The sequence below is a fragment of the Astatotilapia calliptera genome, chromosome 6, assembly GCF_964374335.1.
Source record: "Astatotilapia calliptera chromosome 6, fAstCal68.1, whole genome shotgun sequence".
In the NCBI taxonomy this organism is placed as follows: Eukaryota; Metazoa; Chordata; class Actinopteri; order Cichliformes; family Cichlidae; genus Astatotilapia; species Astatotilapia calliptera.
Genome location: NC_137427.1, coordinates 20,610,643 through 20,627,263, shown reverse-complemented (window position 1 = coordinate 20,627,263; position 16,621 = coordinate 20,610,643). Strand labels below are relative to the sequence as shown.

Genomic DNA, 16,621 nt, shown 5'->3' with positions numbered 1-16,621 from the left:
TAAAGTAAAACTTCCTTTTCAGAATAACAGAACATTTATGGCTGTTTCATTCTTGGAAGATGATGGAGCTGAGCGAAAATACAAATAAACATCAATAACTGTGTTACCGCAAAGCATCTGTTCATAAAACCAACCATCCAGAACACCATACATCACCGATCAGATAGCAAGAGAGCACACGTGCAGGTAATCTGTGGTTTCTCAGCTGATTCCTCCATCAGTGATGCTGCACCGGTAATTAGAGGTGGTGATGAAGTTACGGGAGGCGAATGGCTCAGGAGACTGGTTCTTTTGTGTCTCCAGAGCAAAGTGGACAGACCCGCTGTGAGAACTTTCTTCATTAGTCTATTTAGTGTTAACTGTAGGGAAGCTAATGCCTGTTTGTGTGCTCGTTCCGAGCAGATCTTAACAACGTACGCAGATGATTTAAGAAACCCCAGCTCCTCCCGTTTGTCGTCCTCCATTTCTTTGCCCTCTCTCCGTATCCTCTGCTGCCGTTTCTTGTCCATTTATGTCCGTATTTCCATCGGTGTATGATTTCTTTTCCCTCTCCAGCACAGGGGGTGGAATATTCATCGTGAAGAGCTGTCGCCGACTATATAATGAGATATTAATCCACCCGAGTGTGTGCCGCATAAGAGCTCTTTATTAGACCCATAATATAGCGCTCTCAGTGTGTGTGTGTGTGTGTGTGTGTGTGTGTGTGTGTGTGTGTGTGTGTGTGTGTGTGTGTGTGTGTGTGTGTGTGTGTGTGTCATAGAGAGAGTGTTGTAATAAACCTGAGTAGTAGTTACAGAGTTGAGGCACGCTCACGTTAACAGAATAATGACTCTCTTCTGGGGATATGTAGATGGAGCTGACTCTGCCGTTATGAGCAGCATGCATGGATAGTGTGTGTGTAGGTGTGTTTGTTTATGTGTGTGTGTCTGTCTGTGTGTGTGTCAGTGAGGGGGTGGGGTGGGGACGGAGGGGATATTAAATATGTCTGATATTCACAGGTCCCCACATTCGTGCAATGTTTGCTATTAGAGCTGCAATGATTACTCAATAAAATTGTCCACCCACACAAAATTAGTTGCTGAATATATTGGCAATTATTCAGTAGTAATCAACTGCTTACAATCATCCCCACACTGGGCAGAAAATCCCTACCTGATGTCTGTTTGAGGCCACTGAGAGTATTGGCGAGAACAGCCGAACACGCCTGTGTATGAAGCTTGATAGTGTGTGCGATGGGACCTAAATTATATGTAAAATGTATTTATATACCCACGAGGGGCTGCTCTGAATAAAATCATGGGATGAAACTCCCAGCTGTGTGCTAATGCTGCCTCTGTGTCTCTGGTTATAGTTGATCAAATGCTGCAGCGTGAATACTGACAGGGACTAGAAAGAGAGCATATTCCTCCCATGTTAGCGTCGCTTCGTTGACTTCCTGTTAAATCCAGAATCAAATTTAAAATCTTTCTCATCACATTCAGGCCCCATCTTATCCTAAAGACTTCATAGTACCATATACCCTCAATAGAGCACTTCACTCTCAGGCTGCAGGCTTATTTGTAGTTTCAAGGGTGTTTAAAAATAGTTGAACCAGCTCCCAGTTTTGGATTCGAGAGACAGATATCCTCTCTACTTCTAAGATTAACCCTAAAACTTTGCCTTTTGATAAAGCTTATAGTTAGGGCTATATCAGGTGATCCCAAATCCTTCCTTATAGGCCTAGGATGCTGATGATGAGTGTTTTTTCTTCACTCACCTGTTTGAGCTCTCTAGGTTTGTATACACCACTTTGCATTGAATCATTAGTTATTCATCTCTGACTCTTTTCTACAGTTTTTTGTCCTGGCAAGCTAACAAGAAATTAAAGTTTAAGCACACCAATGCAACCTTTATTTTTTCAACAAAATTACTAAAATAATTATTTTTTTTATTTTCGGGATAATTTACCAAATATTTGCTCTCTTCATCTTATCATAGATGAAAAATCGATGGATTTCCCTTCTGTACATCCTGTCTGTTGTTAATCTAATAAGGATGAATCAATAGTTACATTAATGTTAGAGCTCAGTGTAGTGTATGTGACCCTACAGGTGTTTATCCACCTATTTATGAGCGCTTGCATCTTTCCGTGTTTGATCTCAGGTGTGTGTGTCCGGAGGGCTTCGAAGGTGACGCGTGTGAGATCAACATTGACGACTGTGAAGATAACGACTGTGAGAATAACTCCACCTGCGTTGATGGAATCAACAACTACACATGCATGTGCTCACCAGAATACACAGGTAACAATCACGAACGAAGAAGGAGCCGATGTTGGAGGCTGGCATGTTTTCCCCGTTCTGTATTCCTATTTTATTTATTTCTTTAAACACAGAAATACAGGACTCTCCCTGATAATGCAGGGATCCTGTAGGTTTGTGTCATAGCCATCAGTTTTAGTTACTTCAGTGTTGTGTTCTTATTTTTTTTGCATGATGTCGGCCACTAAAATACTGCAGTACCCATAGAGACAGGCCACCATTACCACAGAGAAGAGGTGTGTCAGAGGAACAAATTAGAGCATCTGAAAACAAAGTACCATACAATATTATGCTTAGAGGCATGAATAACAGAATTTTGTGGCTCAGTGACTTGAAATTTCTTACCAAAGTGCACCTTGGGAGTCAATCAAAGTGTTACGCCACTCAGCCCGTAAAGAGTGAAAATCATTTCTGGCTTAAATTTTGAAAATCCTGCCTTCAAGAGTTGCAAAATGAGACAAATCAGTGGCTGCTTAAAATACGCTGACCCCTTTTATGTGTTCACAATGGACCACGCACCCGCACAGGCATCAACATCAACTTCTTTGTCAAACTGACCCAAATTTTAATCTGAGGACAATCACCTGCCAAGCAGCAGTTTTCTGAAGGTTGTGCAACGTGACTGTCAGTGAGAAGTTCTGCTGTTGTATCTTAAGGCCTCTGGGGGAGACTTCATAAGCATAAACAACCTGAAGTGTGGTGCTGTGAAAACAGTTTTTGGCCACACCAGCACACCAGCCTGTCTGTGTCTTTGTATTCTCCAGACACTTCCAGTACTGGAGGACACGTCTGAGAAGCTTGGAAAGAAAAGCGTCTGGACTTCTTTAAGTTTCTTGAAGACGTTTCACCTTTCATCCATCTCTGAACAGAGGGGGTATCTTACGATACCAATTGTCTGCCATCTATAATCCAGTTTTGAGATCCCTTACCAGACACCTTAACCTTGGATGGTACTGGAGCCATTTTTCATCCACAGCGTTTTTTAATATTTGGCCATTTTCACTGTGTTGAATAGAATATAGCCAAACCTTCCAACCCTTTTTTTTTTCTTTTTTCTTTAGAATTGCAGTCTCCGTTTATTAGATTAGCTTAAAGTGGCTAAGCTACAAACCGGCATACACATGACGCGCTAGAGCCATAAATCGCCCCATTGAAACCCATTATAAACGCTATTTTTCACTGCACAATTATTACCATTAACGTAGTGGCGATGGCTTAAGTTTCGTTTTCGTTCTGTAGTCAGGACCTTAGAATTGTAATTTTTTTATTTGGCCACCAGGTGGCGCCCTTGCTTCACATTTGACCCCTGCTGGAAAACAGCGGGCTGCTTAGACAGACCTGCGGAAAATGAAGCCTGATTCCCGGCATGCAGCAGCGGCTTCGCCCGCTGATCGGGCGGGACCATTTTTTGGTCCCCAGGTTGGCGAGAGGGTGCATTTTTTTTTCAATCAACAGGAAATGACGTATTTGTTGTCACGTGGTATCGGCGTGTGTGCTGGAGAAAGGACTCCGACCCAACATGCCCCCGGTGATGGTAGAGAGTTACACCGGAATAAGGCACTGCTTTCGGCTTAACGTAGCAGGGCTGGCCGCCTGGAGACTATTTTCTGCTCTTGCGAAAAAAAAAAACCAAGTCGATCGAAATTAATGTTAGTGCCATTCTTTGGACCATCTAAAGGCCTAATTAAAAGTACAATAAAATATAACTTTCAAATGTATTTTATGGAAAATATTTCATTTTTTCGTTTTTTTCGCCAAAAAAGCCGTGCGCTCATGTGACAAAACCGGGATATAAAGGGTTAAAATCCGCGAAATATAATTAAAACTTTATATGAATATTTCAGGGAGAAGTAGTTTTAAAAGTCTGACCAATTTAAAGTGAAAAAAAAATATGAATATATAATTTTTTTATAGCACCTTTTGGGGAATTGTCCTTATTCATAAAGGTGGATGCATTTTTTTTAAATGTGCTCCTGCAAAAAAAATAATGGCAGGTCAAAATGTATGTTGGTGCCAATCTTTGAACCATCTAAAGGCCTAATTAAAAGTACAATAAAATATAACTTTCAAATTTATTTTATGGAAAATATTTCATTTTTTCATTTTTTTCGCCAAAAAAAGCCGTGCGCTCATGTGACAAAACCGGGATATAGAGGGTTAAAATCCGCAAAATATAATTAAAACTTTAGATGTATATTTCAAGGAGAAGTAGGTCTAAAAGATTGGCTAATTTAAAGTGGAAAAAAATATTAATGTATAATCTTTTTATAGCACTTTTTATGGCGTGGTCGATTTTTGGCTCTAGGACCTCATAAGGGGTACTTTTTCTAAGACCATCCAAGGTTAACATCCACTCACATCTTGGGTTATTTGTTCTCAGCAAGCCACATAACAGGTTGGGGCAAGGTCTCACAATGAGTTCACCCGAAACCTTGGCTGATTGTGACCCACACCCATTTTCACACCTTGGCTTGAGTAATTAGGCAGAGGATCAATAGGGGGTCCATGACCTTCTTAGGAACACCCCCACTAGGGCTGGGACTCTCCACCAGTTGCTCTTAGAACTGAAGAAGCTTCTTGGATGAGAGGTGAAACTTCTTCAAGGAAACTTAAAGAAGAAGACTCTTTTCTTTCCGAGCTCCTTAGACTACAATGACATCCACTCTGTACAGCAGGGACACAAGTCCTCAGGTTAGAACAAGAAGAGTGTCCCATTCATTTTCTGCCACTTATCCAATTCAGGGTCACAAGAAGGCTGGAGCCTATCCCAGCTGTCAGAGGGCAAGAGGCAGGGTACACCCTGGACCAGCTGACACTCAGCTCCAGAGCTAATACATAAAGACAGACAACCAGTCACATCTATGTGCAATTTAAAATCACCAATCCTCCCACAGTCCATGTCTTTGGACTGTGGGGAGAAGCCAGAATACTCGGAGAGAACCCAGGCAGACATGGAGAACATGCTAACTCTGCACAGAGTTGTGAGGCAATGTGGTAACCATCACACCGCCATGTCAACCTTTCAGCTGTTCCATTTTCACAAGGCTCTGGGTGTGTTTGATTTGGAAGAGTTTTACACTCTGACTGAAATGGAACTAGCAACCTTTTGCCTACCCAGCAAATGTGTCGACCACTACATTATGGAGCGACCTCGGTCACTTGGATGGAAAGATTAGCCAAATTTAAATCAGAAAGGTTTTTTGACCTATTTTCATTGGAAGGGTTGCCTGAGTTTTATGGCTGCAACTTGATTCAATCAAAAACCTTTACTTTTGATTTTTTTTACCAAACTGAAAGTTTCTTTTCTCTCCTTTATCGCCTTACTAACACTGACATTATCCAAACTGTAGACGTATAGAAGCTGTCTAGAAAATGGAAAACAAACTCTTTATTCCAGAAATAGTCAGCATGAATATATCTCCCACAAAAAGTCTTCTATCATTACAGAGAGGTCACAAAAGATAAATGTTTTATCTGACTAACGCTGATCTGTTGCTACTTGTTTGTCTGCATTTGCACTGTGCTAATCATCTCTGAGTGCTAACTTATGTGGCGGTGTTCTCTCTCTGTCTTTCTGTGTTTTGCTGTCCTGTGTCTTTTCTCCCATCTTGCTCTGCTTTCTATCATCTGTCATCTTTTTTGTGGTTGCAGCTGCTACCAATGAGGTGGAGAGAGGTTAGTCTGTTCTTCTCTCTGTCCTTTCTGTCCCTCTCTCCTTCCTAACTTCCCTCATTTCCTGTGCTTTATCCACGGGAATGCTACAGATTCACCATACTGTATGCAGTCGTGCTCCGTGTTAGCAGTGCATGTCTTTGATGTATAAAAAGACCACTCTCAGATTTCTGTGGTTATACTGCTTGCTGCTTCACGCATACATGTGATGACCATTCCAGTTGAATGAGCTGAAATTAGAGGAACTGGCAATAATCTATATTTTTAGAAAGTAGAAATCCCATTAAAATACCCAAACTTACTAACATCTAGACTACATTTATTCCATCCACTCCTCCAGAACAATCAAAATATATATTTTCAGTTTTAAAAGAAGGCTAATTTTCTAAACAGTCACACATTGTACTTATTATCCAGATTTACTTAAATGGTGCATTTGGTGCCGACTATTTTCAGCGGAACGTTTGGGGGTCCTGTGAGTATTTGTTTGATTGTACGATAGACTGAAATAGACTCAAACGTGCGTGTTTAATGCTTTTAAAGCTGTTTGGTTGAACAATGGAGGCTTTTGGTATTGAAGGAGTTATATTAAGAGCCATTTGAGTTTGTTTGAGTCTTTTTTTGGACCATAACAAAAACATACTGAGTTACATCTTATCTTTTTAATAAAGGTCATTTTAATGTTCCACACCTAGGAATGAAAGTCTGGGACAATAAGCCAGTCTGCTTTCTGTAACGTAAATATCTAAAGTGGTATGTAAAAGTCCTGGGCTACCACTCATTTCTTTATGTTTATATAAAACAAGAGAAAGGTGCAGAGATTTATTAAAACAGGCACCAACAGAACTTAGAATACAGACTGTTGTACCTCTTTCCTGATCTCCTCTGTACCTACTGACAAAGATTTTAACCAAAAATTTCAAATTTGGGTTTGCTTTTGTTGGTGGACCTGCACCTTTTCATGCCTGTCAGAGTGTGTCGTCTTTGGCATTTTTCGTAGACTATAATGTCAGTGTGTTTTGTGACAGTCTGTTAGTAACAAAAGCCTAAATATAAAGTTTAAAACTGGTTCTTTGTGTGATAGAACACACATAGGTAACTCGAGTTAGGTACTTTTTTATGCTTGAATAATCCAGAGGTCAGTATAAATTGTATAATAAACTGAAAAACAAAAACATTTCTGAATGAAAACAAGTGGACAGCGTCCAAAGGATGATTTCAGAAAGCCCGGAGAATTAAAAACACTTTGGAAACAAAAATTACTTCTGGCTTCAGAAACTCTGGCTGCTGGAAGCAAAATGTGAAGAAATGATGGGTGACTCAAGACTTTTGCACAGTATTGTACTGTACATTAACCACCCAAAGTTCCTTTTTAAGGAACTAAAAACTTCCTTTCAGGCTTATGGTTTGCATGCATTTCAACCACAGTGTAATGATTTCTAAAAATTAAACAAACTGGTCCTCTGGTGTATGAAAAAGATATTTTAACACATAAAACTATGTTATACTGCCACTGCACCATCTGCTCTATTAATTCCTTTGCAGCTTTCTTAATGTGAACAAAAAACAAACAGTTTATACAGCTCTAAATGTTTAAATTGCCTGAAATAAAACGTGGTGAGTATTTTGCCACTGAGTAATGTTTGGCTCAAGGTTCATTTCTACACATACGACAGGACCTTTGAGGCTTCTCTGGAGCTCATTTCACATCCTAAAAAGTCGTGGGGGGAATAGACCAATATTTATCACATCTAGATTGTGATATTGTGACAAAAACTCACATGTAAATAAGAAGCCATCAAAGTAAACAAGCAAGTACTCACAGTCTTTTAACAGCTCTCTTACAGTTTTTTACAGACGCTAGGACACATTTCTCAATACTTAGGTCACTTTTGCAAAACTCTTCACACATTTCTCCTAACTGACCCTCAGCCTGGCAAAGCAGTTCATTTCACATTCAAAATGCACTACAACTACCAAAACACTTCATTCAGGTCTCAAATGAACACATTCCTCCAGAACACTAGCAAAGGTTGACAGCCGACAAACACACTTTGTCATCCACAAAACAATGACCTAAAAAACACTAACAACATGTAGCATTACACAGTGTTTTCCTGTGTAAAACAAGGACACATCTCTGTTTATAATTTCAATATATGTTACTGGAATGAATCAGACATCATGTATTTATGTTTATGTATTTTTATTTTTTTGCACTAAGTAATCCCAAAATACAAGAATTTGTATACACACCATCCACTGATACACATACAATAGTAATGCTAATCTACTCGGTCTTCCCTATTTGGCCACAGGTTCTCATCCACATCACATCTTATGTCATCTAGGGTAATACACCTAGGAAAGAATCTTCTGGCTGCCAGAATTGAAGGAGTTGAAAAATTGAAGGAGTAACAACTGTGTAGATGTTCATCCACAATGAGAATCAGCTGTGGCTGGTTAAACTGCATTGTTAGATTTAAAATATGTTTCAATAAAATATTGCTGTTGGATTTTGCTGTCTTTTCAAGTTTTGCATTGTGTTATTATTTTGACCATAAGTTTAACAGTTTTGAAAACAGTATGTAAGCACATGCAAAATGTCCTGTACGTACAAAGATTTTTGGCAGTTGTTGTGTCTGAGTGAGAAGATGATTCATGAAATTTGAGAGATGTAGTCATTGAATGCATTTTGTGCCAAAACAATGATAACTGGTCCTCAGTTTAGCCCACATAGACTTCTGTTGTGCTCACTGTGTGAGGAGTTTTGCAAACGTGACCTAAGTATTGAGAAATGTGTCCTAGCGTCTGTAAAAAACTGTAATGACAGCTTTTCTTTTAAAGCCATTATGCTTTTCTGTCATACCGAACTGTTTGGAAAGGGGAAGAGATAATCCTAATATGATCATCTCAGTCAGACAGCTCTGTCTTTGAGTGCAGAATCCCCACCCACCTGCTGTTTGGGATGGTCAGCCAATCAGCAGGCTCAAAGGGAGGCTGGCCTTAAATTGAGAAGAGCTAAATTTACATATTTCAGACAGTAGGTAAACTAAGTGGTTGCACCAAAAACATGTATCAGATGAATAACTATTGTTACTGAAATGTGAATTGTTAAAAAACAACATTTTATATGCATTAAGCAAGTCTGACTGCTTTTAAGTCCGTGAGCGAAAGAAATCACTGTCTAAATGAAGGGCTTAAAAGCACAAACATCTCCTGCTGTTTCACGCTTATACTTATTAATCCCTAGAGGGTTGTGTAATTATTCCCAGCGTGGACTTCAGGAGTCAAGGAAACTGGTTTATTCCCTCATCAGTGATTCATTTGGAGTTCAGAGTTTCAGGAAGATCAGGATACTCTCTGGAGCATCAAGATTCCCAGCACTGAAATCATTTATCGGACCACTGTGTTGATTCTGGCCACAAGAGAGTCATCCATCATGAGACCAAGCACCCATTCAACTGACACACAAACACACACAAAGAAAAAAACAAACCACAACGAAGTTAAAATATTGATGTGTTTTATGTTTTCATTTCACTTTATCGTTAATACTGTGCAAAGAATTTAAAAAGTGATGAGGTGTGTGTGTGTGTGTGTGTGTGTGTGTGTGTGTGTGTGTGTGTGTGTGTGTGTGTGTGTGTGTGTGTGTGTGTGTGTTCCTAGGGGAGCTGTGTGAAGAGAAACTGGACTTCTGTGCCCCAGAGCTGAACCCATGTCAGCACGACTCAAAGTGCATTTTGATTCCTCAGGGATACAAGTGAGTAGACTGGAAACACGCACATGCACGCACGCACATGCACGCACGCACACGCACGCACGCGCACGCACACGTACGCACACACACTCCTGTATAAACTAATATGCAGATATTAGAGTATGCAAGTAGTGGTTCTTGATTCTCTCCTGCATGATTTGAATACTTATATTTTTCACACAGAAATAATTGAGTTCCAGATTTTTCCCAGCAGAGAAATGGTGTGTGTGTGTGTGTTTGCATGTGTGGATGGGAGGTGTTGGGAATGTGATTTTGGCTCCCTAGTAAGGTTCCCTGGCGAGATTTTATCTGTACTTTTACTCCCTTGCTCCCTTGCTTGTGTGCGCTGTGGTCAGTGTAATTACGTCTGGATGTGCTCTGTGAGGCAGTTTGACATCATGTAAAAATTAGATTAGTTTGTGTTCTCTAGGATTTGTGGACTGTCTGGGTCACGAAGCAATTGACATGTTTTCTTTTTATTGTTAAGGAAATCTTCCACATGCAATTAGAGCAAATCTAACCACAGGCAGCCACAAAGAACAGCTGTATCCCTGCGAGTCCAGTAACAACAAGCATTTCTGTGTGTGTGTGTGTGTGTGTGTGTGTGTGTGTGTGTGTGTGTGTGTGTGTGTTCATTTTAGGTGTGAGTGCATTCCAGGATACATCGGCGAGCACTGTGAGCTGGATTATGACGACTGTGAAGAGAATAAGTGTCAGAATGGCGGTCAGTGCATCGATGCCGTCAATGGATACACCTGCATCTGTCCAGAAGGGTACAGGTGAGCTGCGCACCACAGAGGAAGTCACACATGCCAACAGTTTTTGATATATGAGGAGCTCCCCCTGGTGTGTATTGTCAGTTATTGAGATCAACATACTATTTTTCTCAAGGTCCCTGGAGTAATAGTACAGTGTGGTATTTTTTGGACTTTGGATTTGTCTAACTTTCACATTTGAAATGATGAAAAATCCAACTGTAACTGAAAGCACCGAAGAAGTATGTTTTTAAGCTTGTATGTTCTAGCAGCCGTACCACAAACTGATAATAATTATAAAAGGAACAAATAAAGGGAATGATCTGGACTCTTACGGTATTCCACGTGTGTTACAATGTGCGTTTCAGTGGGTTATTCTGCGAGTTCTCTCCTCCGATGGTCCTTCCTCGCACCAGCCCCTGTGACAACCACGAGTGCCTCAACGGGGCACAGTGCGTCATTGTGGGATCAGACCCCCGCTGCCAGTGTCTCCACGGCTACGAGGGAGAGCGCTGTGAGACTCTCGCCAGTGTCAACTTCGTCAACCGCGAGTCGTACCTGCAGCTGCCCTCCAGTCTCCTCTCACCACAGACCAACATCAGCCTGCAGGTGACCTTCTTTAAATTAAATGCAGCTCTGCACTTTTGCTTCGTTTCATTTCAGGTGAAATATTTTTGAAATTTTTGAAATGAAAATGTTTCCAAACTTTTTTTGAGCTTGTGACCCCTCAGAGTAAACAGAGTCACCGGTCAGTTTTACCAAAAAAAACCAGCACACAACAACACACTTAAATAATTTATATTTAAAATGATCTACTATTTTCTTAAAAACAACAAAAAAAAAAACAGCTTTTGTAATGAAGTCTTTTTTATCTCAAAGCTTTAATGTAGTAACTCTAACTTCTGAGAAAATAACTTGAAATTTTGAGTTATTCAGTCACATTTCAACACAATAGCTCAAGATTTTGATTACGTTCTGCTTTTTCACAGTGGTGGAAACAAGCTTCATCTCAAATCATGAAATTTAAAAGAAAGGCCCCACCTGGCCATCACAGATTTGCTTACAGCTCTTATGACTGGTTTTCTTAAATAAACAAATAATAACAGTTTCATACTGGAAAAATGAGTCTGTGTGTCTATATACCTGTGAATCCATTCATCTGATTGGCACTGTTTTAAAGAATGTTGCATGCCTTGAATATGCAAAGCTGTAAACTAAAAATCAGTCCCCTACCTGTGAACGTTTGGTTTCTACAGACATCCAAATATTTTAGAGACTTCGAGCATCTGTAATTTTGTGTTAACTTGAGCTACACTCCTGAGAGTCCATATTCATAAAGTTATAGTACCAGATCTTTATTCCAAAAAAAGCAGAAAATATTGCTGGAAAATATCTAAAAGCACCTCTCTCTTCCTTCATCCCTTAATTATTTATTTATTGAGAAAACTCATGGCATTAGGGAATTTTTTTTGTTGTTTTTTGGGAGGTCATGTGTTATACAGCGCACACACACACACACACACACACACTCTCTGGGGAAAACTGTCACACGGGAAAGGCGGATTACACAAAGTCACGGATTTTACACAAGCTATGTTCACAAAAGCTAGAAAGGATCACTAACGCGTCTTGCACAATCATCCAGCGATGAGAAGGTCTGTGTCCCGGCCTTAAATGGCATCACGTAATGGTAACATAATAGCAAACAGGTGTGTGGGCCAAGGGCGGGAGGCCGCAATGAGCTCCGCCCAGGCAGAGCGGCCAAGGAGAGAGAGAGAGCAAAAACAAAAACACATGTAGCCTTGTGGTCCATGACAATCTGTGCCTCCCATCAGATTTTATAATTTCACTGTGTCAGAATATTTATCATTAAACTCTCATTGGCATGCAGACACAGTTAGTGACTGGCTGGTGAACGTAGTGGAGCGCTTAGCTGCTAAAGAGTCAGATTTCCTTCAGGGGTTTGTAAAGATTCATCTCCAGTTTGTGCTCCTCATGTATTAGCATACATTTAGATCACAGCAGCAACACCAACCATCAGGTTTGCCTTTCAATTTCTCTTCTAGAGAAACCAAACAAAACAGAGTTAAAGTAGGTGAAATCATGTGAATGCACGTATTAACAGGAACTCTCACAACAAGTTTGTGATGCTGATTTAATTTCAGGTTTAAGTAGGCAGGTATAAGTAGGGGTCACAGAAGTACACACATGCTTTGTTTAAGTTGAAGATGCAGATACTTGTGTTTAAAAATTGATCTCTTTACCCAAGTGAGAGTGAAGTAAGAGGAAGGCAAAGTTTATTTCAATTTAAACTCTAATGATATTGTTTTTAATTTGAACAGCTGTGATGTAGAATTTGCTTTGCCTGTATTGCAGATGATTCAGCCTCCACAACTAAACAGAAAGAGTATATTCTCAGGTTAAAGTGAGATTTAGCAGGTTGGGCTGTGGGGGAAATAATCACTTAGAAATCATTTTTATTTTGAGCATAACTAGATTTTCTTTGTGTTCAGGCTGCGATTAGCTGAGCCGAACTGAATATAAATATAAGTAAATCTTTAACTTTCCAGTCCTTCATTTTAGAAATAATGTCTGTCTTCAATCTTTCTCCATCTCAGAGTGAAGTTAGCTTTCATTCTTTTCTCTATCCAGGAAATACAGCAGCTGAACCTTTAGCTAGCAACACACTGTGTGACAAACTGCACACAAACAGTTTGAGTGTTTGCTGATGTTTGTGGAGCTGAGCTGTGAACCTTAAAAACATTATTTCCTTTATGCTCGCTAGATGCTGATGTACTCCGACCACAACTTACAGACATCTGCACAAACGTGGATGTCTTGGCCTGCTTTAACCCCAGAGTACAGAGTTATAAAAGATCTATAGATATTCTGTGCAGTGACTTGAAATAATAACTCCCCTTAAATATCTGAAAGCTAAAGTTTGTTTTGAAAATGTAAGGAGTAAAAGCAGAGATATTTGTGTACACATATAGGAAGTAAAAGTGATAAGTTTTCAGAAAAATAAATACACAACTAAAGTACATATACCTGAAAATGACTTACTTGTTTTTTGTTGACAATTCTTACAGCAGGTGAAAAGAACTATGTGCACTTGTAGGCCACTAACATGGCGATCCTGCTGTGTTTTCAGATTGCTACCGATGAGGACAGTGGCGTGTTGTTGTATAAAGGGGATAATGATCACATTGCCATGGAGCTGTACAGGGGACGCCTCAGGGTCAGCTACGACACTGGATCCTATCCTCCTTCTGCTATATACAGGTATACAGAAAGCCCGTTCCCTGGCTCCACGTTCACATGATGGATGATACAGATGTCTGAAGTGAATTTCTCCCTCGTGTCTCTCTCTCGCTCTCAGTGTGGAGACAGTGAATGATGGTAATTTCCATGCCGTGGAGTTAGTAGCATCAGATCAGACTCTGTCTCTGTCCATCGATGGCGGGCCGCCCAAATCCATCAACTCCCTCAACAAGCAGTCCACACTCAATATAGATTCTCCACTTTATGTGGGAGGTAAGGACTCAGCGCTATGTATATTCTTAATGGCTGTGTCTGTGTAAGTGTTGTAGAACAGATAGATATCGTAATACTTATACAAATTATACTTAATACAAATTATAGTATAAATACTTGGATTTAAACATTATGTACAGGTGGCCAGAGGCTAGGTGTGAAGCACCAAGTCATAAAAAGCTTTCCCGTTGAGTTTGGACCTGATTTTATTTCCATACACACAAAAATATAATTAAGATGATCTTTAATCATCTTAAATGAGGCGCTGAGATACTTCTGTCTTCATGCAGGGATGCCAGAGCGAGCCTCGGCTTCTGGCGGTCTGTCGGCTCTACAGCACAGCTCGGGTGGCCGTAATGGCACGAGCTTCCATGGCTGCCTCCGTAACCTCTACATCAACGGGAAGCTCCAGGATCTAGGAGCTGGGCTTGAAGCGGGGCTCCCAGGATCTGGAACCACCCAGAGTACCACCAGAAAGTGGTTGGGCAATGGGGTGGAGCCGGGCTGTCAGCCGTGCCAGAGAGGGGCCTGCGTCCAAGGTGACTGCCACCCAACTGGACACCGCGGTTTCACTTGTACATGCCACGCAGGCTGGACGGGAACTTTGTGTGACCAGCAAGTTAGCAACCCCTGTGATGGCAACAAGTGAGTGTTTCTGCGCTTCGTCTAAAACCACAGCTAGTGCAATGGCTCTCAAAGAGAGACCACGATTTGTCTGTCCAGTTCTTTACCTTCTGTATTTCCCTCTTCCACCCTACAGGTGTATCCACGGTACCTGCATCCCAATCAACTCCTATTCCTACTCCTGCCGCTGCCAGCCTGGCTTTGCTGGTGTCCTCTGTGATGAGCAGGACCAGGATACAGCTAACCCCTGCAGCCTGTCTCGCTGCAAACATGGCAAATGTAGAGTGTCAGGCCTGGGCAAGGCGTACTGCGAGTGTAACAGCGGATATACAGGAGAGGCGTGTGACAGAGGTAAGCGAAACACGGATGCCTGTTCGGTACACTACCTTAATTCTTCTAAAAATAATAATCTAATACTCCAGTGGGCTTCTTTTAACAAAGTCTGAGCTTCTCTGTTACTTGCTAACTCTCTTTAAAGTGTCTCAGCAGCGTGTGTCTCAAAGTGTTTAATCTCTCTGCACTGACGCTTCTAACCTGTCGCTTTTTCAACTCAGCATCTCCTGAGCCTCCTCTTAATCCCACACGAGGGGTTACTCAGGTGAGACCACCTGATCGCATGTTAACGTCAGCTTTTCTTTACTAATTTTCCCTCCTGCATGCAGCCCAGCAAACCTCTCATCAGCATACTTGCTGTCACCTCATGCAACATATAGCATGACAAGTTCCAGCTTTTTATTGTTTTTCCCCACTGTAATGGAGCGCCGCAAACTCTGCAGAATAATAAAAACCTTTTTTTAATACTAATTATAGCATTAAAGGAATACATTTTTGCAAAGGTAACATAGCTTTATATTAGTGGAATTATATCCCAGGACTGGTAAATCAGAAAGAACCAAGTCTGTCTGTGTATCGAGGGCATTTCCTTTTCTGAGCTGGATACTACTTTTGTCAACTCATTTCACAGATTTATCAACAGCGTAAGATTCAGCTTAACAGCTCTTGACCAGTTGCCCTCACATCACATGTGTTGAAGGTGCCTAAGATGCTAGTGTTGAATCTCTGCAGTTTGTAAACAGACCAAGTCTGGGAGATGATGATACAATCATTTACATGCTGCAGAGAGCTTCTTCCCATCTAGATAGTAATGGCTGCACAATGAGGATCATCCTCTTTGATTTCTCAAGTGCATTTAACACAATCCAACCGCTGCTGCAGTAGAGAAGCTACAGAACGTGTCAGTAAACACATCCACCATCTAATGGATTACTGACTACCTGAGAGCTGTCTGCTGTGTTGATGAGCAGCACAGGAGCTCCACAGGAGAATTACACTGTAATTCTGTTTACCTACAAAAACATTAAGGTAGATACATTAGAACAAGTCATATTTTTTCAGGACTATACTATACAAAGCAAAACTATACATATATAGCATGTGTAAAAGTACATACACATTACTTAAGGTATAATTATTTCTTCATTTCCTTTTACCCCGTTATTGTAGTGTTAAATATTTGTAAATAATTGCGTTGTAATTTCAAATAAAATGCACACATGGCAGGCCAGTTTTTCAGGCTGAGCTATTCAGTGTGTGCAACAAATTGATGGGCCATTTGAGGCGATTGAAGTGTACTTTGCTGCGGTCTGTTGGCGGAGCAACATCAGAGCTGATGACACCAACAGACTGAATAAACTAATTAGGAAACCTGACTTGAAGCTGTGGTGGAGATGAGGTCACCGTCCATCATGGATAATCCTGACGAGCTCCGGGCCCAGCCGCTGCTTACTGGATGGCGGTGAAGGACAGACCGACTCAGCTCCACTGACACAAAACCAGATACAGAAAGTCTTTCATACCACATACTACGAGTCTTTGTAGTAGTGTAGTAGTATCACTTCAATGTTACTACCAAATTCCTAAATATGAAACAAATAAAATGTTTGATTGACAAAAATCAAGTTTTCAGCTGTCGAGTT

The 16,621-nt window shown here is 40.7% G+C and overlaps 1 protein-coding gene across 7 annotated transcripts in view; it reads left to right on the top strand.

Annotated features, from left to right (window-relative positions):
• slit2 (slit homolog 2 (Drosophila)) overlaps positions 1 to 16,621 on the top strand; it is a 103,274-nt gene that overhangs the window by 84,368 nt on the left and 2,285 nt on the right. For 3 of the 7 annotated variants that reach the window (XM_080302454.1, XM_026170980.2, XM_080302456.1), the window contains 9 exons: positions 2,143 to 2,282; positions 5,952 to 5,975; positions 9,642 to 9,735; positions 10,374 to 10,511; positions 10,856 to 11,096; positions 13,639 to 13,769; positions 13,867 to 14,021; positions 14,312 to 14,666; positions 14,782 to 14,996. In XM_080302454.1, the coding sequence (XP_080158580.1) occupies positions 2,143 to 2,282; positions 5,952 to 5,975; positions 9,642 to 9,735; positions 10,374 to 10,511; positions 10,856 to 11,096; positions 13,639 to 13,769; positions 13,867 to 14,021; positions 14,312 to 14,666; positions 14,782 to 14,996 (1,493 nt within the window). Of the gene's footprint in view, positions 1 to 2,142; positions 2,283 to 5,951; positions 5,976 to 9,641; positions 9,736 to 10,373; positions 10,512 to 10,855; positions 11,097 to 13,638; positions 13,770 to 13,866; positions 14,022 to 14,311; positions 14,667 to 14,781; positions 14,997 to 15,199; positions 15,244 to 16,621 lie in introns of all 7 variants that reach the window. The other 4 variants (XM_080302455.1, XM_026170987.2, XM_080302457.1 and 1 more) reach the window with 2 other exon arrangements.